Below are 26,110 nucleotides of genomic sequence, written 5' to 3' on the forward strand. Positions count from 1 at the left end.
GAGCTCCAGAGAGCTGGGCGGCTTCCTGGAGGAGGTGGTATTGAGCTGGGTGTGGGGTAAGTGTCGGAGATGGTGGGCCCGCCAGAGGTGTGTGAGAACAGCCAGGGGGCTCCTTATCTGGGGAGGGAGCTGAGCGTGGTCTCGCAGGTAGAGAGAGACCCCAGGAGGCAGAGGCGCGTGTGAGCTGGCAGAGGGAGAAGGCGGGTGGCACAGCCCGCTGGTGGTCTGTTTGCCTCTCTGTGCCTGGTGCCGGGGGGGCGGGGGTGGTCACTGGGCTCTTGCTGGGCAGCCCTCCTGGTGGCCTGCACATCATAAAATGTGAGCGTTTAAGGCTCGCTCTTGGTTTTATGTGTGCATTGATTGCGTTCAGGGTGGGTGGGAATGGATTTATAATTAGACAACAGTCCTGGTGATCAATAGAGAGATTATTAGAACCATAAATAGAACTTTAGGACCGAGATGAGGTAATTTCCCCTGAACCCGGGCATTGATCATTAGAGGTGGCCCTGGAGTGTTAAAACACTGGGTGTTAGGCTGTAGAATTAAATACTTCTGGAGGGACATGCTGTGAATCCCGGCCACAGCCCATCAGGTGCAACCCTCCACCCCCCACCCCGGCGTGACTGTCTCCAGGAGGACGTGGGTCTGGGCCGGCCAGGTGGGCAGTGAGGGTCTGGCGTGTTCTGGGTGCCTGCCCCGTGGACTGCCGGGGGTTCTTCTGTGCACATGGCCGTCTAGAGGGCCCCATTGTCGGCCAGCCACGCTGTGATCGCGACTGCAGCCCACGCCCCCGTCTGCAGCACAGAACTCTGCCCTGTCCGGGTCATCCACTCCTGGAAAGTGTCCTGTGATGATTCCTGGTGGCGGGGGCCGCCCATGGGGACAGTTGGGCAGTTGCTTTCCAGCAGCTTTGCCGCTCTGGGGGTTGGGGGTGCCCGTGGGCTGCCCCCACCCCGAGATGCTCTGCCCCAGCCAGCCGCACGGGGACACAGCTGTGAACCGTGGGGTCTCCACGAGGAGCGCAGGATCCCTTCAGGTGTTCGTTCACAGGACACCTGCGGTCCCTTTGCAGCCAGATGCCTGGAGATTGTGGCTTTGGCCTCCTGACCCCACAAGTCGGCTAGCATAGCCTGGGGCTATGAGGTAGCATAGCCTGGGGCCACTGAGGGTGCGGCTGAGTAAGACGGTGAAATGTGCAGCCACCTCCGTTCCCTGCCAGGGAGTCTTCCGCAAACCCTCTGTAGTCTTGTAGACATGGGCCAGGCCCCACCCAGGGTCCGGGGGAAGAGGACTTGGAGCGGAGGGTTCGCAGCCAGCCCGGGGCCTGGAGCAGTGCAGGCGCTACAGGAGGGCTTCCTGGAGGAAGTGCTGCTCTGAGTGGGAGGTGAGGTCGTTTCTGGTGGAGCAAGGATTTCCTTCTGTCCGTGGAGGTGGGCTGGCACTGGCTTGGGGACCTTGCTCCTGCTGCCCCGTGCCAGCCGGCTTGCCGCCCCCACTTCCCATGAACCCTGGCCAGGTCCCTGGTGGGTGCCCACCTGTCCTTGGGGATGTGGTGGGGACGGTGTGGGGTAGGGGAGCTCTGACCTGGCCAACCGTCACGGGTGCCCCCTCTGAGCCTCAGTTTACCCACCCGAGGAGTAGAGTTTGGACTAGATGCCCCCGCACTTCCACGTGAGGCTGCTTCTGTGACATGGGGGAGGGACAGTCTGAGCCTGGGGCCCCGGGGTGACCAGGCAGGGCTCTGAGGGGGGCCCCGGTGCCCAGCGCAGGCCCCGTGCCCCCTGCAGGGCCAGGTGCAGCTCTGTGCCCCTTGGCCGCCCCTTGCTCTGCCCTCCCCACCTTTCGGCACGAAAAAGCCCCTGAGGGAGCTGGGGAACGTTGTCTTTCCTGGGCCCCGATCTTGCCGATGTGGAGTTCAGGCCCGGAGGGCTCCTGAGGAGTGGGTTAACTTGGTGTTTCCCAAACGGTGCTTGGTGGAACCCCGGCGCCCGGTGGCGGGCACCCTGCAGAGACGGCGGGCCCCCCTCACGCTCTCCTCTCTTCACACTTTTCTTTCGTTGCTGCCCTGGCGCCTCCATCACGCTTTCTGTTCGGCCACCCGCCCGCCCCGGCCCCCTGTCTCCTGTCCCCATGTGTGTGTGGTCTCCCCCTCCGCCCTACCTGCCGCCCTCCCCTGCCCCCCACCCCCCCGGCTTCTTTTGGCGCGTCCGGGCTCTGCTTCCGGCAGGAACTGGCAGCGGCCTCCCGGTGGCCGGAGCCGGGTGTCGGCAGCTCACCGGCCGGCGGAGCCGCGGCGCGTGCGGGACCCCTGACAGGTCAGTGTGGGGCCCAGCCGGCCGCAGGCATGCCACGTGGCTTGCACCATTGCCCGTGGGGCCGGACGATCTGGCTGGAGGCACAGATGCAGGTGTGGGAGGTGGGCTGGCTCGGGCCCCACAGGGGTGAGTGGAGGGGCCCTCGGGGGCCGTGGCCGCCGTCCAGGTGGTCGTGCGGGGCAGCGTGGCGGGGCGGGCCTGGGCTGCTGGGTGGGGCCTGTGCTGGGTGGAGTGCACATCTCGGGCTGCTTGGAGCAGCGGGTAGCAGGGTGCTGTGGGGGGTGAGCCTCGGGAGCCCCCAACCAGACTCGGCCCGGGCCCTGGGGATGCCGCAGCTTTTAACATTAGTCTGGTTCTCCACCACTCTGCTCGACGGAGGCGTTTAGAGCTGTCAAGGGGAGCACGTCTGTTAGGTGACAGAAGGGACTGACGTTTGAGGCCAGGACGTGCTGCATGGAGCCCTGGGGGGCTGCAGGGGGGCCAGGCTGTGCCCAGGCTGCTGGTGCCTCGGTTGCCCTGTCACTCATTTGCCTTGAGCCCCAGCACCGCTTGGAGGAGGAGAAACAGTACCCAGTGGCCCAGGTCTGGGCCTGGCTGACCCCTCCTCGGGAATGTTCCCCAGGAGCGGGTATCCCTCTGTGCCTGCAGCCTCCTCCCCCTGGGCCATGGGGCTCACCTCCTGGCTGTGGGCCCTGCGTGTCTCGTGCCAGGATGTGCATGCCTGGAGGGCAGGTGTATTGAACAGCTGCTGTGTGCTGGGCAGGGTACCAGGGATGTGGAGGCGACCAGGCAGGCACAGAGGCTTCCTCTGGGCCTCTGGATTCCTGGCATGTGCTAGGTGCTCGTGCAAGCTGGGGGTGCTAGGGGAATGCAGTGCTGAGTAGCTGAGCGCGGACCAGTTTCTCTGTGAGCGGGCAGCCCTGGGTAGACCGGGAGAAGCAGGGGGAGGTCTCAGGGCTGCGGGAGGCCAGGGCAGGCACAGGGAGTGGCCTAGAGGAGAGGGCTGGCTGTTTTGGGTTCTGAGGGATGCATAGGAGTTCCTGCCCTGTAGGCAGGTGGCAGGGCGGGTGCACCAGCACAGGGCCTGGTGGGGGCCTGGGCCGTTCCAGGTTGGGACCTGTCCTTGCAGCCTTGGGGGAGCTGCTGGTGCTGTGGGGGTGAGGGTGGGGTGCTGGGCTTCCTTCCAGCCCAAGCTCTGGGGCTCCCTTTGAGCTTCCTTTGCAGACGTGGTTTTGCTGTGTCCCAGGGGAGGTGTTGGGAGCTGGTGCTGACCGTGGGCTGGGGGTGGTGGTGAGACCCTCCACCCTGGTGAGGGGTGTCCTGTGGGGAGGCGGCCGGACTTCCTGTTGGGACGTTCCTCCTGAGGCCTGTGGGGGCTTATTCTGCTGAAGCGTCACCTTGGCCTGTGGCCGTGTCACTTGGGAGACCCCGAGGACGCTGGGCCCTCTAGAGTGTGGCTGCTACCTGGGCTCCTCACCCGCAGGGTCACCAGACAGACCCCTGTCCTCTGCCAGGCCGAGCAGAGAGGACACCTCGGACGATGGTTGTGATTGCACTCAGGGCCAAGTGTAGCCAGGAGCCCCCCGGACCAGGCCTTGGTGCCTGGGGAGCCCTAGAGGCTGGGGCCCTTGGGGAGGGGCTGGGGCTGGAGTGGCCGGGCTGAGGCAGGCCGCTTCCCTTCCCTGCCAGGGGGCCATGTCCGCCCACCCTCCGAGGCCAGGTCCCGCTGGGGGGTCCAGCACCCGACACATGTGCATAAACGTAATATACGGTGGCCAGGTCTCCAGTTGGCCAGCGCCGTCCTGGGGAGCGGCTAATTGCATCTGTGCTGTGTTACGAGGCTGTCTCCCTTTCTGGAATTTATTTTAGCTAATTAGTAGGAAATGCCAGAGTAGTATTTCAGATGAAGGGAAGATCATACATTATCATGCACGGGGCAATTAGTGCCCCTGACAAATATTTATTGTGGTTTTTTTCTCTAAGCGTGCCTCTGGGTGCCCCAAGCCGGCCGACCCAGGGGTGGCGGAGGGTCCCTGTCCATCTGCCTGACCATGTGGTCCCTGCGATTCTGGAGTTTGAAGTGGAGGGGGGATGTCAGGCCTCCGGGCGGGGGCCACCTGTGCCCACCTCTTCTCCATAGGGCTCCAAGCTGGCGGTCCTGTGTGTGTGGGGTTCAGGGAGCATGCTGGTCTCCAGGGACCAGGGGTCTGCCCCCCTGGCTCCCCGGTGAGGAGAGGGCGCCCGAGCCTCACGCCGGCTCCTCCTTCCCTCCAGGCTGAAGCAGCGGTGGCCGCTGTGGCGGTGGCAGACACGGTCCGGGACGGGCCCCCTCCCGTGGGCTCCAATGGCGCGTCGAAGACGTGGGGCCTGGTCACACCCACCCCGGGCACCCCCCCGGGGGGCTCCACGGGCCCGTCAGCTGCAGCCTCCTTCTTCCTCAGGTACGTACTCCTGGGGGCTTGTGCCTGGCCTGGGGGTGGCCTGTCGGAGGCCCCTCGGGCTCTGAGCCTGGCGGCCTACGGGCCTCTCCGGGGAGGCCGAGCGGAGGGGGGTTCTCCGGGCCTCCTGGGGCACTGTGTCAACTGCATGTCCGGAGGCCTCTTGCCCAGCACGGGGTGCAGCCGAGGGCGGGGTTCCCCGCTCTCCACCCGCCCCAGCTGGGTGGTCTCAGGCAGGTTGCATCTGGTCTCTGGTGCTCTGTGCCTCGCTTTCCTCGTTTATCAGGTGGCGCTTCCCGGGAGGCGTCGTAAGCTGATGGCGGGAGGACCTCAGCTGCGGCCGGTGGACATCCCCAGGTGGTCCTGGGCCAGTGCTGGCGGCAGGGGGTGGGTGGCATGGACGGGAGGCAGGGGCAGGCAGGCCTCGAGGCAGCGGCCCGAGGGAGCGTCCCTGGGCCACTGGGGAGGTTGGCGTGAGCTGGGGCGGGTGTCCTGGGGGGACTCCTGTTGCCCTGGGGCCCCCGGCACATCACCTCACTGGTGGTGCCCTTGGGTGCCAAGCGCCCCCTGCGGTTGGGGCTCCCGGGGTGTGATGGTGGCTGAGTCACGATGGCTGGCCCCGCACGTCACTGTCCCATCAGCAGCCCCTGCGGGTGTGATAAGCTCGTCCTTGTATCGCAGGAGCCGGCGTCTTATCAGCGCGGCCTGGGGCTGTGGGGCTGACTGGGAAGTGGGGGGCGTGGTGGGGGCGCTGGGCCAGTGGGCACACGTGCGGGCCCACAGCCCCAGGTGGGTACCAGGAGCCGGGCAGGGCCTTCTGCTGTGGGGTGGGTAGGGCCTGCCTCGCGGGCCCAGGAGCCCCGTGAAGGGGACAGAGGGCCGATCTGGACGCCTGGGGGTCCCGGCCCCGGTGGTCTCTGCGGTCTCTGCCCCGGCCTTTGGGGCAGCGGTCACGCCCTGCCAGGCCGCGCTTGCTGGAGGATTGCCAGCCTGAGGGCCCCTGGGGAGGAAGGCCAGTCCTGGGGATCTGGGGCCACCCTGGCTCCTTAGCGACCCAGGGCCTGTGGGATGGGGCGCTTCTTTTGTCTCCAGCGAGCGAGGCTGCCTCCGCTGACCTTGGGAAGTTACCATAGAAACAAGCGTGGGGGCTGGGGGCTGGGGCAGGGGGCATTGCTGGCAGTCCTTACTGCCAGCCTGTGGGACACCCGTGCTCGCAGCGGCTTCCTGAGGGTCGTGGGCCCAGTCCGGGGTGGTGTTGCAGCTGGGAGCACCGCCCCGGCTTGCGCCTGTTTGGTCCCGAGGCCCTCTGCGCGTTGAGGGTGTGGATGCTTCACCGTCAGCCTGAGAGGGGTGCTCTCAGTTTTGTGTGCCCCTCTTTGTTCTGTGTCGGGGAGGCGCTTGTCCGGAGTCCCTCGGAGGTGAGGAGCTCCTGGACCCCCGGGCAGAGGGGCCTCAGGAATGAGCTGAGGGTACATTCTGTGACCCGTCACTGGGCCCCTGGGGGACAAAGCTGACCCCGAACCTGTACCCTGCCCCTTGGAAGTTTCCGATTGGTAGGGGGCAGGGTGGCAGCATGCCGTCTTTGAAGGGGCCACGCAGTATCACCCACGCTCTGAGGGCACAGAGGTGGGTTTTCAGGGTTGAGTAGGAGCCTGGTGTCTGCCCAGTGGAGGCAGAATAGGGTGGGCTCAGCGGTCAGGGGTCCCTGAGCACCCCCTGGGGGCCGGCACACTAGCCTTGGGCTTTCCTGGGTCTTCCTGAGAGCCCCTTAGCCGCTGTGGGTGAGCCACGGCAGAGGGTGATTCTGGGGGGCGGCTTGGGGACCAGGCCTGTGGGACATGGGGCACGGATGAGGCCTGGCGCCCTGCACGTCCCGCTGAGCCTGGGTGGGCAGCTCGGTCATGACTTGGGCACGGCAGCTGCAGTGGCGACCGAGGGCTCCACATGCCAGCCCCCCCACCCCAGGGCCCTGCACAGGCCGCCTCTGCAGTTACGTTTCTCTGGGGGCTCTGGTGACCCTGATGCCCCTTTAAAGTCCCCCCCCCGCAACGCTGTGTAACGTCCTCCTGTCTCTGCAGTCTCCCCACCCCCACACCCTCCTCTGGGCCTTTCTTGGGTGGGATGCCGGGGCGGGGCGGTCCCCTCCCAGACCCCTGAAGCTAGAGGTGGGATACAGTGGGGTCACCCCCTGGACCCATGAAGCTCGACGGCATGGGAAGGACAGCTGTGAGCCCCCTCGGCAGGGGCAGTGGTGGGCTCCCTCTGGGCGGCGCTCCCAGGCACCCCCCACCTGCTCCACTGCAGCTTCAGGGGCGCCCCTCCCTCATGTCTGCCTGGATGGTCAGGCCACAGGACGTCAGGTTGGTACCCGGCAGGGGCCCGGGGTGGGATGGGTGCTGCCCAGAGGCCCCCGGCCAGTGGGGCTCCGCAGAGAGGTGTCCCTCACCCGCAGGGCTGGCAAGGAGCCTGGGAGCCTCGGGGTGAAAGCCCCAGGTGACAGGAGAATGCAGGCAGGCACGGCAAGGGTCAGGGCGGCTGGGGCCGTGGGCCTCAGCCTCGGGGGCTCCAGCGCCCCCTTAGCCGCCCTGCACCGGTGAACCCTGAGGGCCCCTCCGGGGGTGGGGCAGGCCAGGCATGCGGGGCGTGGCCCGGTCCTCCCGCCTCCTGGCGGCCCAGGTCGGACTGGTAACTGAGCCCCACTCACATCCACACGGGCCCTGTGTCTCCTCGGGGTGAGTAAAGGCCTCACCGTCAAGGCCAACTGCCTGTGAAATTACCTTCTTGTTTGGAAGAGGCAATTTTTCTTTGTAAAAAGGCAAATATTTTCCTTTCTGTTCACGTGAATCAGCGAGCAGGGCCTGCGAGCCTTGGAAAGGGCTCTGGGATTCGGTGAGAGGGCTGGGGGCTCAGGGCGATGCTTGGAGGGCTGGGGCCCTCCCTCCCCGCCTCCCTCCCCCTCTCCCCCCTCCCCCCTCCCCCTTTCTCTCACCCGTTCTCTCACGCCTGCCCTCATGGCCCCGTCCTCAGCTTCCCCTGGGCCCTAGGCCTGGGCCAACACCTGCCCTGCAGAGCCCCCTCGGGGTGGGGCACAGCTGTGTAAGCTCAGGGCAGAGCGGGGCTCCCGTGTAGCAGGAGGCACAGGGTTCAGGGAAGCCAAGTGTGGGGGCATCAGGGCAGGCTTCCTGGGGGAGGTATCCTCTGAGGATGAGAATTGTGGGTGCAGGAAGTCTTCCTTCACAACCAGACCATGCGGAGGCACCCACACGGCCCCCGTGGGTCCCACCTGAGTCCCCCCGCCCACTGCTCCGCAGCAGAGCAGTGGGTGTTCGTAGTCCTGAGTGTGGGGTCTCCTCCCCCATCCCCACTGCCCAGAAACCAGGTCTGTGCCCCTAGCGGGCCGGCCCCTGCAGAGACGCCCCCCACCCACCCCAGGCCATGTGAGCTGAGACACAGTCCCCAGTGGCTGACGGGTTTGTCCTGGGTGTGAAGGGCCCTGGATTTCATCAAAGGGGAGCGTGCTGTCCCGGGGCGCTCTGAGTCACCCCCGGTGAGCTGAGCCTGTAGGAGCGGAGACCTGGAGGGCCGGCAGGCTGGGGCGCAGCCTCTTGGCTCCCCGCCCTGCGGGGGCTGACCCAGGGCAGGCAGGGAGGAGGGGGCACCAGAGTTCCATCGGACCACGGGGCAGAGACGCTGGCCAGGGACATTCCAGCCTCCCGGGACTTGTGGGGCCACAGATGGCTGAGGGTCCAGTGTCTGTCTAGTGGTGAGACCTGGGCGTGTCCCGCGGGGATGGACGCCTCCCAGGGTGCTGCCAGAGTCCTGGAGGTGTGGGGGCGGGGCTGAGTGAGGCCCGTGCCGGAACCTGGGCTCCCGAGAGGGTCACGGAGGGGCAGGTGCCCCAGCAGGCCGAGCCCTGCCCGCTGCTTGTGGGCTCCACTGCCGGATGGTGCCCGGCCTCCCCCAGCGCCTCACCCGTCCTCCTGGTCTCCACGAGCCCTCAAGCCTCAGGGGTGCGGGTTCTGGATGTGCCCCCAGCCTTGGAGGAGGGGGCCCGGCTGGTTCTGGGAGGAGCAGGGAGCTGGCTGTGGCGGGGCGGGGGACTCGTCTCAGCCTTGGGCGTCTGCCAATCTATCTGGTCACCCTGAGGGCCCGGCCGGAGCCCCCCAGGCAGGCTGGTTCTGGGCGGTCCTCATGATGCCCTTCCCTGACGTCCAGGCCGCGGGGCCCTGGCGCCCACGTGGAGGCGAGCCGACCCCACTGGTGCACATCTGTGGCCCCCTGTCCTGTCCAGGCAGGCTGGGGGCCAGCCCACCTGCCCTGGTTGTCCCCGGGCAGGGCCTGGGGCAGGGCTGCCCGCTGCACTGCAAGCCTCTGGGTCAGGCGGTTGCGTCTTGCCGTCGGGGCGGTGGGTGGGGAGCTGTGGCCTCACTTAGGGTGGCCGGGGTCCAGTGCAGCAGGCTGGGCTGGGGAGGGGGCAGGGCGGGAGGAGCCCCGAGAGCTGAGCTGAACGGGCCCCCTGCCCGGTGCCCTGGCACCCACCCGGCCCAGTCCAGCTGCCTCCACAGACGGTCGTGCTGGGGTTCCGTGCGGCCCCGTCCTGCCTTCTGAGTCCTTTGGCTTCTCGCTCTGCGCCTGCGGACACTCTCAGCCTCCATCCTGCCCCGGGTGTGATGCGTGTGGGGAGGGGGCAGCGGGAGGGGGACGCGGGACTCCGCTGTCCAGGAGGCTTCAGGTTTAGGACACACGGGCTCAGGTGGAAACCGGGGCTATGTCTGTTCATGGCCGGAGAAGCCGTGGCCCTCCCTGGCTGAGGGTGCCGGCCCGCTCATACGCCCCGGGCCCTCCCCGCCCCGTGCGCACCGGCCACCCCACCACGCTATTAAGGAGCCGCCACGCACCGTAGATTACTTTTATTTTCCTGGATGACACTGCGCTAGGAGGAAAGCTGTCCCTGGGGTCTCTTAAAAGACAACTCCTATTAAAGATGAGAGGAGTTAAGCAAAACGCCAGTAGCTCCACTGAGTGGGAGGCTGACTGAGGGGCCATGCTGCCCGCAGTGTGGGGCCTCCTGTCGGGACCTTTGGAGGCTGACGGGGGGACTAGGGCCGGGGCTGTGGGACGAGGAGGGTGTGTGTGGTAGGAGCAGGCCGGGGAGCCGGGCTGGGCGGGTTCTTCAGCCCTGAGCCTGGACGCGCCCTGGTCTCTGGTCCCTTTTGCTGGGAGGTGAGGGTGGGGAGGTGGGGGGGTGCTGGGGAGGCGGGTGGGGGTGACTGATGGAGGCGGGGGAGGTGCTGGGGAGGTTGGGGGGTGCTGGAGAGGTTTGGGGGTGCTGGGGAGGCGGGTGGGGGTGGCTGATGGAGGTGGGGGGGTGCTGGGGAGGTTGGGGGGTGCTGGGGAGGCGGGTGGGGGTGGCTGATGGAGGCGGGGGAGGTGCTGGGGAGGCGGGTAGGGGTGGCTGATGGAGGTGGGGGGGTGCTGGGGAGGTTGGGGGGTGCTGGGGAGGTGGGTGGGGGTGGCTGATGGAGGCGGGGGAGGTGCTGGGGAGGCGGGTAGGGGTGGCTGATGGAGGTGGGGGGGTGCTGGGGAGGTTGGGGGGTGCTGGGGAGGCGGGTGGGGGTGGCTGATGGAGGCGGGGGAGGTGCTGGGGAGGCGGGTAGGGGTGGCTGATGGAGGTGGGGGGGTGCTGGGGAGGTTGGGGGGTGCTGGGGAGGTGGGTGGGGGTGGCTGATGGAGGCGGGGGAGGTGCTGGGGAGGCGGGTAGGGGTGGCTGATGGAGGTTGGGGGCTGCTGGGGAGGTGGGTGGGGGTGGCTGACGGAGGCCGGGGACGTCTGGACCCAGGCCCAGCACATGTGCTTCCTCTGTTGCCTGGTGTCACCGTGAACGCATTAGATCATCAGGGCCGCTCACAAGGGCCCCTGTGGGGGATCACGTCCTCCCACGTTAGAGGTGGGGAGACTGAGGCACCACGTGCGGTCACACGGCCTGTGAGTGACAGAGCCCAGCGGCTGAGTTGGGGGAGGACAGTGGAAAAAAGAGGATGTGCTTGGTGCGGGGTGCAGGAGGGGCCGGGTCTCGTGTCTGCCTGGGCCCGGTCGCCTGGCCTGAATGGGCCAAGCTGCCAGGGGCTGGACGTGGCTGGTGAGCTGGCCTCTGCGTGGCTGGTGGGAAATGAAGTGCGGGCCGAGCAGCTGCTTGCAGGGCGGGGCAGGCGTCAGGGCAGCACTGAACGCCCAGCCCCCTTGTTCCCCCCAGGGCCGCCCAGAAGCTCAGCCTGGCCTCCAAGCGCAAGAAACCCCCGCCACCGCCGCCCCCCGCCCCGCGCCGGGCCTCCACCTACCCCACGGACTTCAGCGGGGTCCTGCAACTGTGGCCGCCCCCTGCACCCCCTTGCCTGCTCAGGGCCACCTCCAAGGTCAAGGACAACCCCAGCAGTGCTGGAAAGGTAGGCCCCACCGCGAGTCAGCGGCGACCCTGGGGTGGGGCGAGGCTGGGCTGTCTGGGCACGAGCGGGGTGGGGGAGTGGGCGGTGAGAGACCCTGCTGCCTTCTCCGGGGCTGGACCAGGGGGGTCCGTGTCCAGATGGGCTGACTGAGGCCCGGGCCGCCTGGACACTCCAGACGGCGGCAGGGAGCCTGGGGGACTGGGGGTGGGGGGCAATACGGGAATTGGTTGGGGGGGTCCCAGGAGCACTGGCCACTCCTAGAGTAGGGTGGGGCGACCAAGGCTTCCTGGGACTCAGAGCTGGGGTCTGACTCCAGGAACCCCCGTGCCTTGTCTCTCAGGCAGGGCGGGGGCACGGCTGGGGCCCCTCGGCTTGCCAGAGTCCGGGCAAAGCCCCGCCGCATCCTGACACGATAACTGGGGACGGGGGTCAGGCCCACAGCGTGAAGGGCCCTGCCCGTCGCAGCCGGCCGGCTCTCAGCTCCTGTCCCTTCTGCTGAGACGGTTTCTGTCCGGGCTCCGCCTGGGCTGCTCATGACTGCCCCCGGGCCCGGGTCTGGCTGCGTGAGCACATTAGTGCGGGGGGCTCTGGGCGTTGCAGGCGGGGAGCCCGAGCCGCAGAGGGCCTCAGGGGGAGGGCGGGACCCTGACCCTGAGGATGGACCCCTTCAGCCCCCTCTGAGCCTCCCACCCAGGCCCTGGGCCCGGCCTCTGCAGCCCCTAGAGGCCCACACCCCTGGGCTCAGTCCATCCTGCTGCCTAGGTCGTGCCCCAGGGGGCTTCTGCTCTGGGTCTGGAGAGGGAACTGGCCGTGGGGAAGGGGCTTTAAACACTATGGGCCTGGCTCTGACCTGGGCCTGTTGCTGGACCCTGGGCCCTGGGCCCATCCCGGTGGGGCCGGGTGGCTGGAGGGTTGAGGAGCCTCAGGCACAGACCTGGCTTTCTCGTTGCTGGCCTGTGTTACTTGGGATGCACAGGCCTCCCCCTCCCCCGGGGTGACCAGCCCCCCAAGTATTCCAGGGCAGGCCCCTGCCCCCGCTCTCTGGCAGAGCCCCACCCCCGGAGGCAGGAAGCCTGTGGCCACTGTCCTAGCCCTCTCCCCACTCCCCTCCCCCACCAGGCCCCCCTCCCTGCCTCCCTGGACGATGTTATTTGCACAAATATCACATAGTCAGAAATGCCTCCTGAAAGGCATTTAATATTGTCAGAGAAAAGAAGTTAGATTACACTCGATTCTTGACATTAATGTGCCACTTAAGATAATTCATCATTGTGCGGAATTACAGAAGACGGTCCCTCCCCCCACGCCCGCCCGGGGCCCCCTCTTAGGAGTGGAAGCCCGTTTTTATGCAAAATGTATTTGTTCCCTACCTGGCAGCTACTCAGCGGGTGCTTTGCAATAGCTGAACATTTAGGGGGAGACGGGCTTGTCTGGCGGGGAGACCCTGTCATTTCCCCTGGTAACGAAAGGCCCTCACAGACCAGGACCCAGCCATGAGGCTGGCCCGGGGGTGGGGACCCCAGCGGGGCAGCCCAGTCAGGCTTTTCCCCGCCAGGAACACGCTCCAATCTGCAGAACCCATTTGGCTCCTGAAGTGGCCTGGAGTTCACGCTGAAAAAAAATTGCCAAAAATTACTGGGAAGTGCACATTTTCGTCTGCTTGGCAGCGGCGTTTGGAAATGAAATAGTTTTGTTCGTGTCGTCAGGGAATAAAAGAATCGCTTCTCGCCTAATGAGCCCGGGTTGGAGGAGCTCAGTAGAGGGGTTCTCTCCCCGCGTCTCCCCCAGGACCGCCTCTCCTTAGCAGAGCGCTCTGCATGTCAATTTGCCACGTGCCGAAGGGGTATCAGTGGCGCCTTGCGCGAACTACCCGCGGTAAACCAATTTTGCCGGCGTTATGTATCTGTCACTTACAATTAAATCCGTGAAAAATACTGGCTCTGAGATGAGCCTGGTAATTTGATTTACACTGTGGTGGAGAAATCGGAGGTTTTAGTGGAGGCCTGTGTTCTCCTGCAGAAGCCGGGGTCTAATGCTTTCTCCTGGGGGGTGGGGGGCTCACCTGGGGTGGCTCGCCCGGCAGCTCCGGGCCCCTTTCGGCCCGGGGTCTGTGTTCTCCCTGCAGGTTTTGGGGTGTCTGCAGTGCAGCTTACTCTGGGCTCTTGCATCTTAAGTTTCTGGGTCCCCCGCCCCCAGGCTTCTGTTTGCCTGGGGGCCTTGGGGCTCGGGGTCCAGCTCCGGAAGCTGGGCGTAAAGGCAGATGGGCAGCACGGGCGAGCTTTGCATTTGTTTTGGGTTTGGGGGACACAGTGGCAGAGGCTGCCGGGCGGCCTGCTGGGCCCTGAGCTCAGCCGAGCCTGTCCCGCCCGGTCACCCCGGCCTCGGTCTCCCCATCAAGTCCCCTGAGAATCCCCATCTCCTCCTGGATCAGCCTGCCCTCTTCCTCCCGGTCCTGTGCTGACCGGCTTGCCTCTGGGTCCTGCCTGGTCCTGGGTGTGAGTCTGGCCTCCGGCGGCTCTGGGGTCGGAAGTACCGGAGCCCGTTTCTCCCGGGGGCGGCACGGGCCTCGGCCTGTCCCGCGTTGTGGTCTGTCCTTCCATCCCCCGCGCTCTTGCTGCCCACCCTGGGCCGCGGGCCGGGGAGGATGTGCTCAGGGCCCTGAAGGCCTCTGGCCTGGGGCTGGGAGCTGGCCGGAAGGGCTCCCTGGAGGAGGTGAGGCTGGACCGAGATTGGGGGTGGGGCGTGGCCCACGCCCTCCCTCTGCCCTGCATCCGTGCACCGCCGTCTCTCCTTGGGGCTGCACCTTGCTGTGTGCAGAGCCTGCCCGAGGTCGGGAGTTGGGGGTGTGGGGAGGGCCTTGGTCAGGGGCAGCCTCTGTCCACCCATGGCGTGGGAGCAGGGGGTGGGAGCACTCCCGAGGCTCTGATGGGGGCCCTGTGGGAGAGCCCGGGTCTTGCTTCCACTGCCCCTTCTCCCCTTCTCGCTCCACCCTCAGATTTGGGGATCGGGATTTCAGGGGACCCGCTCGCAGGCTGTGTGATGCAGGTGGGACAGTTGACCTCTCTAAGTGGGTTTCCTCCCTTCTCAAGCCTGCGCAGGCCTGGGGGAGAGGAGTCCCTGTAATGGCTGGTGAGGCTGGGGAGCTGGCAGAGCTGGCGGGGAGCCCATGCAGGTGACTCTGCTCTTGAAGGCCCGGGTCTTGGGGCTTACTCCCCTGGTCCTGGCTCTGCATCGGGGCCAGCGAGAGGGTGTGAGGACCCCCGAGTCGCGGGGTTGCCCTCTGGGTCCCGTCCTCGTCTTCTCTCTCTGCCCACAGGAGCAGCTGGGGTGTGCTTCCTCTGTCCGCCCTGTGCCCCCCTTCATGGGCTCCCTGATCTGTGCTGGCGTGCTCCTCCTGCCAGGCCTCACTGCCTCCCTGCCTCGCTGACCTCATGTGGGACGTGCTCCCGCCTGGGGCTGGGGCGCGGATGCCGCATTCCTCCAGTGGGGACCCCGTGCCGGCCAGGCCCGCTGTCCCGACTCGCGCGAGGCTGCCCCTGCCCTGTAATTAGCGCTGCTCAGAGGCCCGCTCCGCCCGCCTCCCCAGGTGAAGGTCATGCTGCGGATCTGGCCTGAGCAGGGGGCCCAGCGCTCGGCCGAGTCCACGTCCTTTCTCAAGGTGGACCCTCGCAAGAAGCAGGTGACCCTCTATGACCCGGCCGCCAGGCCCCCGGGCAGCACGGGCCCCCGACGTGCCCCTACAGCTGCCGTCCCCAAGATGTTCGCCTTCGACGCGGTCTTCCCCCAGGACTCGGAGCAGGTGAGGTGGCGGGGTGGCCTTGGGTGGGGCGGGTTGGCAGCGCAGGACGATGGGAGATGGTCAGACCTGCACCCCTTCTTGTGCAGGGTGGGCAGGAGATGATGAGAGGAGGCCCGGGTGCAGGGGCTTGGGTGCGGCTGGCAGACCGTCTGTGTTTCCCCTTCCCCGCTGGCCTCCCCACCCTCATGTGTACCCACTAGCTCCTGGGCTGCTTCTCAGGCTGTTTCCAGAGCCCACCCTCCGAAGCTGTCCGTGCAGAGCCTGTTTTCCCCGGGATGCTCCTCTGTGTGTCCTGTGCGTGCCGTGATCATGTGTGTGGTGTGGTGTGTGTCCGCTGTGATCACACGTGTGCTGTGATGTGTGCCTGCCGTGATCACGCGTGCGGTGTGTGTGCGCTCTCTGTGATCACACGTGTGGTGTGGTGCGGTGTGGTGTGTACTCTCTGTGAACACGTCTGTGGTGTGGTATGTGCCCGCCATGATCACACATGTGCTGTGATATGTGCCCGCTGTGGTCACATGTGCATTGTGGTGTGTGCCCATCGTGAACACATGTGCTGTGGTGTGTGCCCGCTGTGATCACGCGTGTGCTGTGGTATGTGCCCATTGTGATCACACATGCGGTGTGGTGTGTGCTGTGAACATGTGTGTGGTTTGAAGTGTGTGCTCACTGTGATCATGCGTGTGGTGTGATGTGTACCCGCTGTGATCACATGTGTGCTGTGGTGTGTGCCTGCCATGGTCACGTGTGCAGTGTGGTGTGTGCCCGCCGTGAACATATGTGGTGTGTGTGCCCACTGTGATCACGTGCGTGCTGTGGTGTGTGCCCATCGTGATCACACGTGTGCTGTGGTGTGTACCCGGTGTGATCACACGTGTGCTGTGGTGTGTGCCCATCGTGATCACACGTGTGCTGTGGTGTGTGCTCTCTGTGAACATGTGTGTGGTGTGTGTGCTCACTGTGATCACGCGTGTGGTGTGCCATGTGCCCGGTGTGGCCACAGTGGCAGTGTGACTTCTGTGTGTGCGCACTGTGTGCCTGTCAGCTGTGTCTGTCGGCTCACGCTGCGAATGTATGTGTGTTTGTGTCCGGTCCATGTGTGTTGTGTGTCCACGTGGAGATCTCTGTGTCCTTGGTCCTGGTGACCTCCCGGCCACCTCGTGGACTCACTGTCCATGTGTGATGCGACGGAAGAGGCAGGAGGCGGGGTGGCAGCCTGACTCTGTGCCCCTCCTGCAGGCTGAGGTCTGCTCGGGGACCGTGGCCGACGTGCTCCAGTCGGTGGTGGGTGGGGCTGATGGCTGCATTTTCTCCTTTGGCCACGCAAGCCTCGGTAAGTGCCCCTGACCACCCGCTCTGCGATCTCTGAAGGCCATTTCGGGGGTGGGGGGGGGCGGGGCTGGGCCTGTCCCCTACGGGCAGTGGGAGAGGAAACCCAGACTACAGGCCTGGACATCAGGTGCCCAGTGCCGCCAGGGTGCCGGCCCGGCTAGCTCTGAGGACCCATCCACCGGCCCACAGGCAAGTCCTACACCATGATCGGGAGGGACAGCTCGCCGCAGAGCCTGGGCGTCGTGCCCTGCGCCATCTCTTGGCTCTTCAGGCTCATGGACGAGCGCAGGGAGAGGACGGGCGCGCGCTTCTCCGTCCGCGTCTCGGCCGTGGAGGTGTGCAGCCGGGGCCAGAGCCTGCGGGACCTGCTGGCCGAGGTGGCCTCCGGCAGCCTGCAGGACACCCAGTCCCCGGGCGTGTACCTGCGGGAGGACCTGGCGTGCGGGGCACAGGTACCCTGACCGCACCGCGGGGCGGGGCAGCAGGCTAGGGGGCGGGGCCGTGGGTTGGGGGGCGGGGCCGCGGGCTGGGGCGGAGGCGGGGCCGCAGGCTGGGGGGCGGGGCCGCGGGCTGGTTAGCCAGGCGCCGTGGGGACAGCTCGGCCCCAAGTAACTCTCGTGCCTACCCCGCTGTCTGTCCATCCGTCCGTCCTCAGCTCCAGAACCAGAGTGAGCTGCGGGCGCCCACGGCTGAGAAGGCGGCCTTCTACCTGGACGCGGCACTGGCCGCCCGCGAGGACGCCCGGGGAGGCTCCCACGTGCTCTTCACGCTGCACGTGTACCAGTACCGCGTGGAGAAGTGCGGCAGAGGCGGAAGTAGGTGGCCGCGTGCCTGCGTCGTGGGGTCGGGCGCCCTGGGTCTGGGGGCCCTGGGGCTGAGCCTTCACCTCCCACCCTGTGGTTTCAGTGTCTGGAGGCCGCAGCCGCCTGCACCTCATTGACCTGGGCAGCTGTGAAGAGGCCCCCGGGGGCCCCCCATCACTGTCGTTGTCGGCCTTGGGCAGCGTCATCCTGGCGCTGGTTAGCGGAGCCAAGCACGTGCCCTGCAGGTACGTGCGGGCTCCTGGGTGGGCCTGGGGAACTGGCTCAGCCCACGTCAGGCGTGTCCTCTGTGCCCATGGTCCCTGATCCCTCTGTCCTTTCTTCCTCATTGTGTGACCGGCTTTGCTACCCAAGGACTGGCAGGGAGTCCTGCTGCCCAGGGCCCGGGGGGCAGAGGTGGGTGTCAGACCCGACCCCAGGGCCCCAGGCACGGCCCATGTCCAGCTAGAGGCCCTCCTCCCTCCCTCCAGCCCTGTAGCAGCCCCCAAGCCCAGTGGTCCCCCGGCACCCCTCCCAGGCCCTCTGCCTCTGAGCCTCGCCCCCCCGGCCCCCAGGGAGCACAGGCTTACTGCACTGCTGCGGGAGACCCTGGCCACCGCCAACTGCCGCACCACCATGATTGCCCACGTGTCCGATGCTCCAGCCCGCCACGCTGAGACGCTCAGCACCGTGCAGCTGGCTGCCCGTGTCCACCGCCTGCGCAGGAAGAAGGTCAAGGTTGGTTTCGCCTCCTGGGCCCCTGCCTGCATGGCGGTGATGCTGGCGCTCCTCCTGCCCAAGAGGAGGCCGGGTCCGTGCCCATGGTCGCCCCCAGGAGAACTGGAGCGGCTCATGTTGGGGGCTGTGGTGGCCTGGTCTCTGTTTACCTGGCCCCGGGGAGGCGTGTGGCCAGGGCAGCCTACTGGACCACCGTGGCCTGTACCCTCCCAGGTCTGGTCCTACAGGGCACGCCCTGGGGCCCTCACTGGGTCTGGAGGATGGAGTTGGGGTGCCCTGAGGCCCGGGCCCTGGGTCTGAATCCTGGGTTTACAGTTGACGCTGTGTGTGCCTAGGGCGTATCCTCGCCTCCCTGCGACTCAGCTTACCACTTTCTGGGATGTTGCTGAGGAGGTCCGGTTGTGTTGGGGACCTGAGACCTTGCTGGGGGCAGGGACAAGTCTGGTGGCCACGCCATCACTTCTGTCCCTTGAGTGTGGCGCGTGCGGCTGGGGGTGCTGGGGGAGAGGGGCAGGCGGGACGACGCTCAGGGGGGCCCTGCTGTGTCCCCAGTACGCATCCAGCTCCTCCGGTGGGGACAGCTCATGTGAGGAAGGCCGTGCCCGTCGCCCCCCGCACCTGCGCCCCTTCCATCCACGTGCCGTGGCCCCGGACCCCGACCACCTGGCCGCCAGCTCTCCCGGCGACCCCGACTACTCCTCAAGCAGTGAGCAGTCCTGTGACACGGTCATCTACGTGGGGCCTGGCGGGACGGCGCTGTCGGACCGTGAGCTCACGGACAGCGAGGGCCCGCCTGACTTCGTGCCCATCATCCCCGCGCTGAGCCGCCCCCGCCCCACCCCGGGCCCGCGGGAGGCCGACCACTTCCGCTGCAGCACCTTCGCGGAGCTGCAGGAGCGGCTGGGCTGCATTCCCGGCACCGAGGGCCACCCTGGGGCCCAGGCCGGCCCAGCCCGCACGGGCAGGAAGCCCTCGCCGCCCGAGGCCGCGGCCCCCAGGACGCCCGTGGGCGCTCCACTGGCCGCCAGCACGCCTCGCGGCAGCCCCAGCCCAGACACTCATCGGGGTGCCCCGGAGCCCCCCAAGGCCAGCGCTGACCAGAGAGAGGAGGGCACCACCAGGCCTGAGCTGCCCACTCTGCCAGATAAGACCACGTCGGGTGGAGGCGGGAGGCCGCTGCCCAACCCGGCCCCACCCCCACCTTGGCAGCTGGAAGCTGGCGGGGCCTCTGAGGAGCCTGGAGGGGGTGACGGGGGTGTGATACGGACGCCCCCCGTGGGCAGGAGCGGGCAGGCCGAGCGCCCCTGCCCGCCTGCACGCGGCCACCGGCTGGAGCGGGGCCTGCTGACCACCACGGTAACCCTGCAGCAGCCCGTGGAGCTGAACGGGGAGGACGAGCTGGTGTTCACGCTGGTGGAAGAGCTGTCGCTGGGGGGCCTCGCCGGCCCCGGGCGCCCCTCCAGCCTGGCCAGCCTCGGCAGTGACTGCTCCCTGCAGGCCCTGGCCTCGGGCTCGAGGCCAGTGAGCATCATCAGCAGCATCAATGACGAGTTCGACGCATACACCTCACCACCCCCCGGCGGGGCCCTGGACGGGGCGGCCTGGGCGGGCGGCAGCCAGAGCTCGTCTGGCAGCTCCTGGCTCAGCGAGGTCAGCCTGTGCACGGCGGACAGCCTTGGCCCCACGCCAGCGGGCCCCCCGGACCCCGTCGGCTCTGAGGTGCCGGCAGGGCCCCCCTTGCTGGGCTCCTCCATCCTGGACGGTGGGTCTCCGGAGGACAGTGGCCTTCAGCGCTCAGAGCATGGCAGATTGGACAGTCCCTTGCCCGCCCGGGGTCCTTGTCCCGCGGAGGAGGCTGTGGCAGCCCCCGGCCGACCCGGCCAGGAGCCATCTGCTGTGTTGCCCCGGGGGCCGGCCTCCGCACAGACCCTCCACTCCAGCCTGCCCCGCACACCGAGGACTACCTCCACGGCCAGTCGCGTGGGCTGCCCCCGCCTGGCCGCGGGCCCACCTGGCCCCGGAGGCCTCTTCGAGGACCCTTGGCTGCTCCGGGCTGACGACTGTGGCCCGCCACCCCTGGCTTCAGCCGGCAGGGCCCCCAGCCCAGTCCCGACGCTGGCTTGTGGCCGCAGGGTGGTGGATGGCTGTGAGGTGGGCCGTGTGGCCCACAGGCCAGAAGTCGTGGCCCCAATCCCACCCCTGCGGAGGGGGGCCACCACGCTGGGGGTGAGCACGCCCTCCGCCTCCTTTGGGGATGCACCAGCGGAGGCAGCGGCTTGCCTGGGCAGCCCCAAGGCCACCCCCGCCAGCAAGAAGAGCGCAGCTCCCAAGGGGGGCTTCTGTGCGAGGCCTGGCGGTGTGGCCCCCCCAGCGCCCCCCGTGCGCAAATCCAGTCTGGAGCACAAGACCGGCCCCGGGCTGTCCTCTCTGCAGGCCGGAAGCCCGGCTTGGCCCGGGTCTGCTGCCTTCCTCCGAGGGGACGGGGAGGCCAGGCCTGGTGGCCGGGCTGACCACTCCATCCCCAGGGCCACGTCCAGCCTGAAGGCCCGGACCGGCAAGGCAGAGACAGCATGCCGACCTGCCACCCACGGATCTCTGGAGCGCTGTGAGGGCCTGGCACATGGCAGCAGCAAGGCCAGGGAAGCCCCCGGCCGGCCTGCCCGCGCTGTGCCCCGGCTGGGTGTCCCACCCACCAGCCCCACGCCTGGGCCCGTGCCTGCCTGTAGGAGCAGCCCCGCCAAGGGCGCGGGGGCCCCCAAGCCCCCCAGCAGCGGGACCAAGGGCCGCAGTGTAGTGGCTGGCGGGCCCCGGGCCCTGGGCTCTTCGGCGAAGCCACTGGCCCCCACGGTGGGGAAGGCCCCTTGCGGCCCCGTGACGGGCCCCAGGGCAGCCCCGCGGGTGGCGCCGGGTGTCGGGGCCAAGGCCAGCCGGGGCACCATCATGGGCACCAAGCAGGCGCTCCGGGCCACCCACAGCCGCGTGCACGAGCTGGCGGCTGGGGGCACCCGCGGCCGGGGCGGCTCCTCCTGGGGTTCTGCCGACTCGGACAGCGGCAACGACAGCGGTGTGAATGTTTCGGAGGAGCGGCCACCCGCCAGCCCAGCGCTGCCCTCGCCGTACAGCAAGGTGACGGCGCCCCGGCGGCCTCAGCGCTACAGCAGCGGCCACGGCAGCGACAACAGCAGCGTGCTGAGCGGGGAGCTGCCGCCCGCCATGGGCCGCACGGCGCTCTTCTATCACAGCGGCGGCAGCAGCGGCTACGAGAGCGTGCTGCGGGACAGCGAGGCCACAGGCAGCACCTCCTCGGCCCCCGACTCCATGAGCGACAGCGGGGCCGCCTCCCCGGGCGCCCGCTCCCGCAGCCTCAAGTCCCCCAAGAAGAGGGCCACAGGTGGGTGTCCGTCTCGGCCACGGGCCACCCTGCACCGCCGGGCGCCCCCTTGGTGGATCCCAGGTGTAGGCAGCCCCTTGTCGTGGTCCGGGCGTGGGTTGGGAATGAATTTCCAGACGTGAGACAGAAGGAAAGAAGAATAAAGTTCATTAGAGCGGGAGACGCTGTTAGAACAGCAGGCCAGCTCAAGGGAGAACCGACGACGAACAGGGGTCCTTATTCCGCTTTTATACCCAGGATACAGGGAGTGGGATAGGGGTCCTGCGGGTCGTCTGCTGATTGGATGAGGCATGGGTAGGGCAGACACCTCCCTACGGGCCAGGAGGGGAGACAGGCTGTACTGCTCCATTAACAGTGACACCGCCCCGGACGGAAGGGCGATGAGGGTCTGGTATTTCGGTTCCTGCGTTCCCAGACCCTCCTGGGTTTCATCTGCCCTTCCGTCTGTGGGTCACCACACCCTTGACGGGTTCAGACGCAGGCCGAAGGGATAGGCGTGCCCCGCCCTCTGCGGTTTGTAAACGCACCCTGTGTGTGTCCTTCTCTGCCCCCCTGCACTGCCCCCAGGCTGGTCCCCGTCCTGTCAGAGTGGGCTGGCGAGGGTGGGCCCCCCGAGGTTACCCTGCCGAGGCATGCGGGGCTGGGAGAGGACGGGGGGCTACCAAGTCCGCTGGCTGCCTGGAAGCCCCATGTCCGTCCCCTGGACCCCCGTCTCTGCGGACCCAGCTAGGGTGGGCTGTTCCGCAGGCTGAGTGTGGCTGGGGGATTTGGGCACTGGTGGACGCTTTCCAGGGCATTGTGAGTGAGGCACGCGCGCTCTGAACCAAGAAGGTGCATGGGAAAGCCGGAGGCTGGCGGAGGTGGTAGAGAGGGGCGTCCTGGGGGCGTGGGGGTGCCAGTGTGGGCCTGGCTTCGGGGTCTGTCCGGGGGCAGTGGGAGTAGAGACGCCTGTGAGTTAGGAGGCTGTGCAGCCCGTTAGGGTGTTCAAGGGTGACCGCCAGAGGTCAAGGGTTGTGGCCTTGAGGATGTGCCGTGCGAGGAGGCTGGTGTGTGGCTGTCCAGGAGGGAGGTGCTGGGGGGCGGCTGGAGTCCTATCTATTCCAAAACCTGTCAGGGTTTCTGGCCAGCACTAGGCTGAGCATTTTGGGACTGGGCCCCTGTGGGCTCTGCCCGTCAGAGCCGTGGCCAGGCTGGGGGCTGGGGGGTCTGGCCTCTGCACGCCCAGCGCCCGGCTGTTTGTTCAGGTCTGCAGCGGCGACGGCTGATCCAGGCCCCCATGCCCGACACCGCCGCCCTGGGCCGCAAGCCCAGCCTCCCGGGGCAGTGGGTGGACCTGCCCCCGCCCCTGGCCGGCACGCTGAAGGAGCCCTTCGAGATCAAGGTGTACGAGATTGACGACGTGGAGCGGCTGCAGCGGCGCCGTGTGCCCCCCAGGGAGGGCCCGGCGGAGGTGGGCACAGCGGGGGTGTGGCTGGGAGGGCAGGGGGGATTCTCGGTGCTGCTGGCAGCCCGCCAACCTCACCTTCCCCTCTCGTCTGCAGCCCTCCCAGAGCTTGGAAAAGGTAGGAACAGCCCCGCTGGTCCTGAGCCCCTGGCAGTGGAGGGGGTCCTGTGGCCACCTCCCTTGTGCCCTGGAATTGCGCTTGGTTGGGGGGGGCCTTCCCACAGCCACGGCGCTCATCCTGGGCCTGGGTTCCAGGCGGCCTTGGGGGCCCATGGTCTGAGCCCCACGGGGGTGGGGAGTGGGGTGGTAAGGGAGGGGCAGGGCCTAACCCCTGCCCACCTCGGCAGCCCCACTGTGCGCCTGTCCAGGCCTGGGGTGTGGAACCGGGCTCGGGTCAAGGCTGGGGTGCCGGAACCCTGGGGAGCAGGCCGTCGTCCATGCCTGAGCCCCTCCACGCCCCACCCCCACGCTCAGGGCCCGGTGTGCGTCAGTGCCAGGCTGCGGCGGTTGCAGGAGGTGCGGGCGAAGCGGGAGCTGTTGCGCGGGGAGCTGGCTGAGACCCAGGGCCGGCTGATGCTGGAGCCCGGCCGCTGGCTGGAGCAGTGTGAGTCTTCCAGCCCTGCCCAGCACCCCGGTCCAACCATTTCACCCCAGGCCCAGGGGGCGGGGGGGTACCCGGAGGCTGGGAGGGGGAGGGGCGACGCCTCGGCCCCGCGGGGACCCGGGCCTGACCAGCTCTCCGCTCCCCCCGACCCCTGCAGTCGAGGTGGACCCGGGGCTGGAGCCCGAGTCGGCTGAGTACCTGGTGGCCCTGGAGCGCGCCACCGCCGCCCTGGAGCAGTGCGTGAACCTGTGCAAGGCCCACGTCATGATGGTCACCTGCTTCGACATCAGCGCGGCCGCCCCCGCCACCGCCCCGGGGCCCCAGGAGGTGGACGTCTGAGGCTGGGCCACGGGCCCCTGGGGGAGGGCACAGGGCGTCGGGGGCTCGTGGATGGGACCTGGGATGGAGCGAGGATGTGCTGGGGGTCGGAGGGAGGAGGATGTGTAGGGTCCCTTGCGGGACGGGGCGGGAGGGGGGCGTCTTGGAGGCGAGGGAGCGTGCCCGCGGGCGGAGGAGCGAGTGTGCAGGACTCGGGAGGGCTGTGGCGCAGGTGCCTTTGCCTTGGGCTGGGTTTCTCTCCTTTCTGCATTTGGTGCTAAGAACTCGGGCCACCAGCACACAGCGGCCCCCGGGCAGTGCCTGTGGCTGTCCACAGGCTGTCCAGGGGCCGCCGGACCGGCTGTCGGATCGGATCGCGCCTTGTGTACAGCTAAGCGATTTCCGTGCGGCAGAGCGGCCCTGGGCTCGCCAGGCTCTCTGCTTTAGGCTCAGGGTTACTTTTCCTTCACAGCCGTTTCCTCTCAACAGAGCCGGCCTTAGGGGTCTGCAGACTCCGTGTGTGTTCTCTCTGCTGATCTCGGATGGAGCCTGGAGCGGGTGGGTCTTCTGGGTGGGGTGGCTGACTCTCTGTCCCCTGGACCTGCTCTGTCCTGACGTCACCAGGAGGGCAGCGCCCAAGGGCTGAACTGAAGGCATCTGGCGCCTTCTTCCACGGCAGGAATTCTTACCAAACCACAAGCAAAAAAACAAAACAGACCAACCCACACACACAGACTGGGGGATGAGGGTCTTGTAAAGGTGCTGTCAGGTTCGTATTTTTGTATCATTTTGCCTACAAACGCGGTATTTGCAGTGGGAACTTGAAGATAAATGATCTATGTTTTTATGATTTTCTATGGAAGGTGTTCCTGCGGCCGGGCTCTTGCTGGGGCGGGGAGGTCCCTGGGCAGGGCGAGGGTCCTTGGGAGGCCAAATGCAGACCGGGATGAGCCTGCTAACAGGAGCGGGACGTTCCTGTCACGATGGGTTCTTTTTTTCTGACCGTTGTGGATTTTCTAGGTCGTCCGAACTTTTGTACAAACATGTACATAACAGCTTGCTGCGGTTTTTATTTGTGAATAAAAGATGCGTCCCTTGTTCACGAGGCTCCTGAGTCCACCTGGCGGGCCGTCCTCCGAGGGTTCCGGGGCGAGGCGGGGCAAGGAGGCTGCGGGGGGCACCTTCCATCCACAAACCCCACAGTGGGGGCCAGCTGTCGGCAAGAGGGTGTGGATGGGGAGGAGGCCCTGCTGCAAGCCCGGGGCTCCAGCCCCTATCTGCACTCTGTCCCTGTTCCCAGCCCCTTTGTCTGCAGTTGCCCAGCCCAGCTCAGCTCCCGGGGGGCTTGGCCGACAGGAAACAGCGCTTTCTGGGGATCCCTGGCCTCTTCCCAGAGGCTGTGTTAGCTGGGAACCCTGGCAGTGGCGAGGAGGAGCCCCTCTGGGACACCCAAGTTCCTTCCTTTGCCCCCCACCTCTGCACCCCATCTGCTTTTCCAGAATACAAACCCCCGAACACTCCACGGGGTCAGGGTCCAGGACCGCCTGAGCCGGCAGGAGCCCCTCACCCAGCACCGTCACCCTCCCCTCTCCTGTGCTCAGGCCTCCTGCCCCGTGGCCCTGGGTGGTCCCCGGCGGCCGCGCTCATCTCCTCTGGGTGCCCCCACCCCATGCACCCACGCGGGCACCTGGAGGCCCCTCCCAGCCCGCTGGGCCTCTCGGCGGATGCTATGCCTGGGACGCCCACTCCAGCCGGCCAGTGTGGGGCCCACTGCTCGGTGGGCTCGCTGTCCCGGGGTGCAGCCCCCGACCGGGGCATCCTGTGTGTGCTCTCCGCCTGTCTCCCGCGTCGGGGGGCCCCTGGGGGCGTGGTGAGTGACTCACTGTTGCTCCCCTCATCGGACGCAGGGCTGGGCCCCCTGGGCCTCGGGGCACAAGCCGAACAGACGCGTGAGCCCCGTGATCGCGGCCGCTCCCAGAGGAGGGTCCAGCGGCCCTGAGCTCTCCAGAGTGCAGGCCCCTCCCCATCGTTAAGCGGGCCTGGTCCTTCCTGTGGACCCCGGTCCACCGCAGGGGCGCCCGTACCAAGCCCCTGCCCCAGGCTGCCTCCTCGCTCTCTGCAGTCAGTGGCACTGGGACCCCTGGGATGGGGGTCACATGTTGGCCGGGAGGTAGGGGGACTCTGGACACCCACGCCCTCCACTCCCTGCAGGTGTCTGTTCTGGGGTCAGGTCCGGTTCCCAGAGGGGCCCAGGCAGGCATCTCCCAAGCTGCCTCTCCATCACTGAATTTGGGGTCGCGGGGGAACTCACGGTGATGTGGGGGCCTTGCTGGGTAGACCCCTTCCTTGTGCACAAGTCCCTCCTCCCCACCCCCCTCCCTCAGTCACTGAGGGGCCCAGAGCCTGCTTTACACCAAGACCGCCCCCCGCCCCAGCCCTCTACCCCAGCACCCGTCCTGGGCGGGGTCCTCTGTGGAGCCAGCTGAGG

General features: G+C 67.4%; 1 protein-coding gene across 1 annotated transcript in view; it reads left to right on the plus strand.

Moving 5' to 3' along the window:
* The window catches only part of KIF26A (kinesin family member 26A), a 39,134-nt gene extending 14,412 nt beyond the window's left edge, over positions 1-24,722 (plus strand). The window contains exons 4-16 of the mRNA XM_061395522.1: positions 4,590-4,756; positions 11,007-11,196; positions 14,783-14,995; positions 16,235-16,328; positions 16,517-16,779; positions 16,983-17,142; positions 17,234-17,375; positions 17,703-17,865; positions 18,418-21,256; positions 22,501-22,706; positions 22,798-22,818; positions 23,175-23,304; positions 23,462-24,722. Of these exons, the coding sequence (XP_061251506.1) occupies positions 4,590-4,756; positions 11,007-11,196; positions 14,783-14,995; positions 16,235-16,328; positions 16,517-16,779; positions 16,983-17,142; positions 17,234-17,375; positions 17,703-17,865; positions 18,418-21,256; positions 22,501-22,706; positions 22,798-22,818; positions 23,175-23,304; positions 23,462-23,643 (4,770 nt within the window). The 3' untranslated portion in view covers positions 23,644-24,722. The remainder of the gene's footprint in view (positions 1-4,589; positions 4,757-11,006; positions 11,197-14,782; positions 14,996-16,234; positions 16,329-16,516; positions 16,780-16,982; positions 17,143-17,233; positions 17,376-17,702; positions 17,866-18,417; positions 21,257-22,500; positions 22,707-22,797; positions 22,819-23,174; positions 23,305-23,461) is intronic.
* Positions 24,723-26,110: the final 1,388 nt, after the last annotated feature.

This window comes from Bos javanicus, chromosome 21 (assembly GCF_032452875.1).
Source record: "Bos javanicus breed banteng chromosome 21, ARS-OSU_banteng_1.0, whole genome shotgun sequence".
NCBI lineage: Eukaryota > Metazoa > Chordata > Mammalia > Artiodactyla > Bovidae > Bos > Bos javanicus.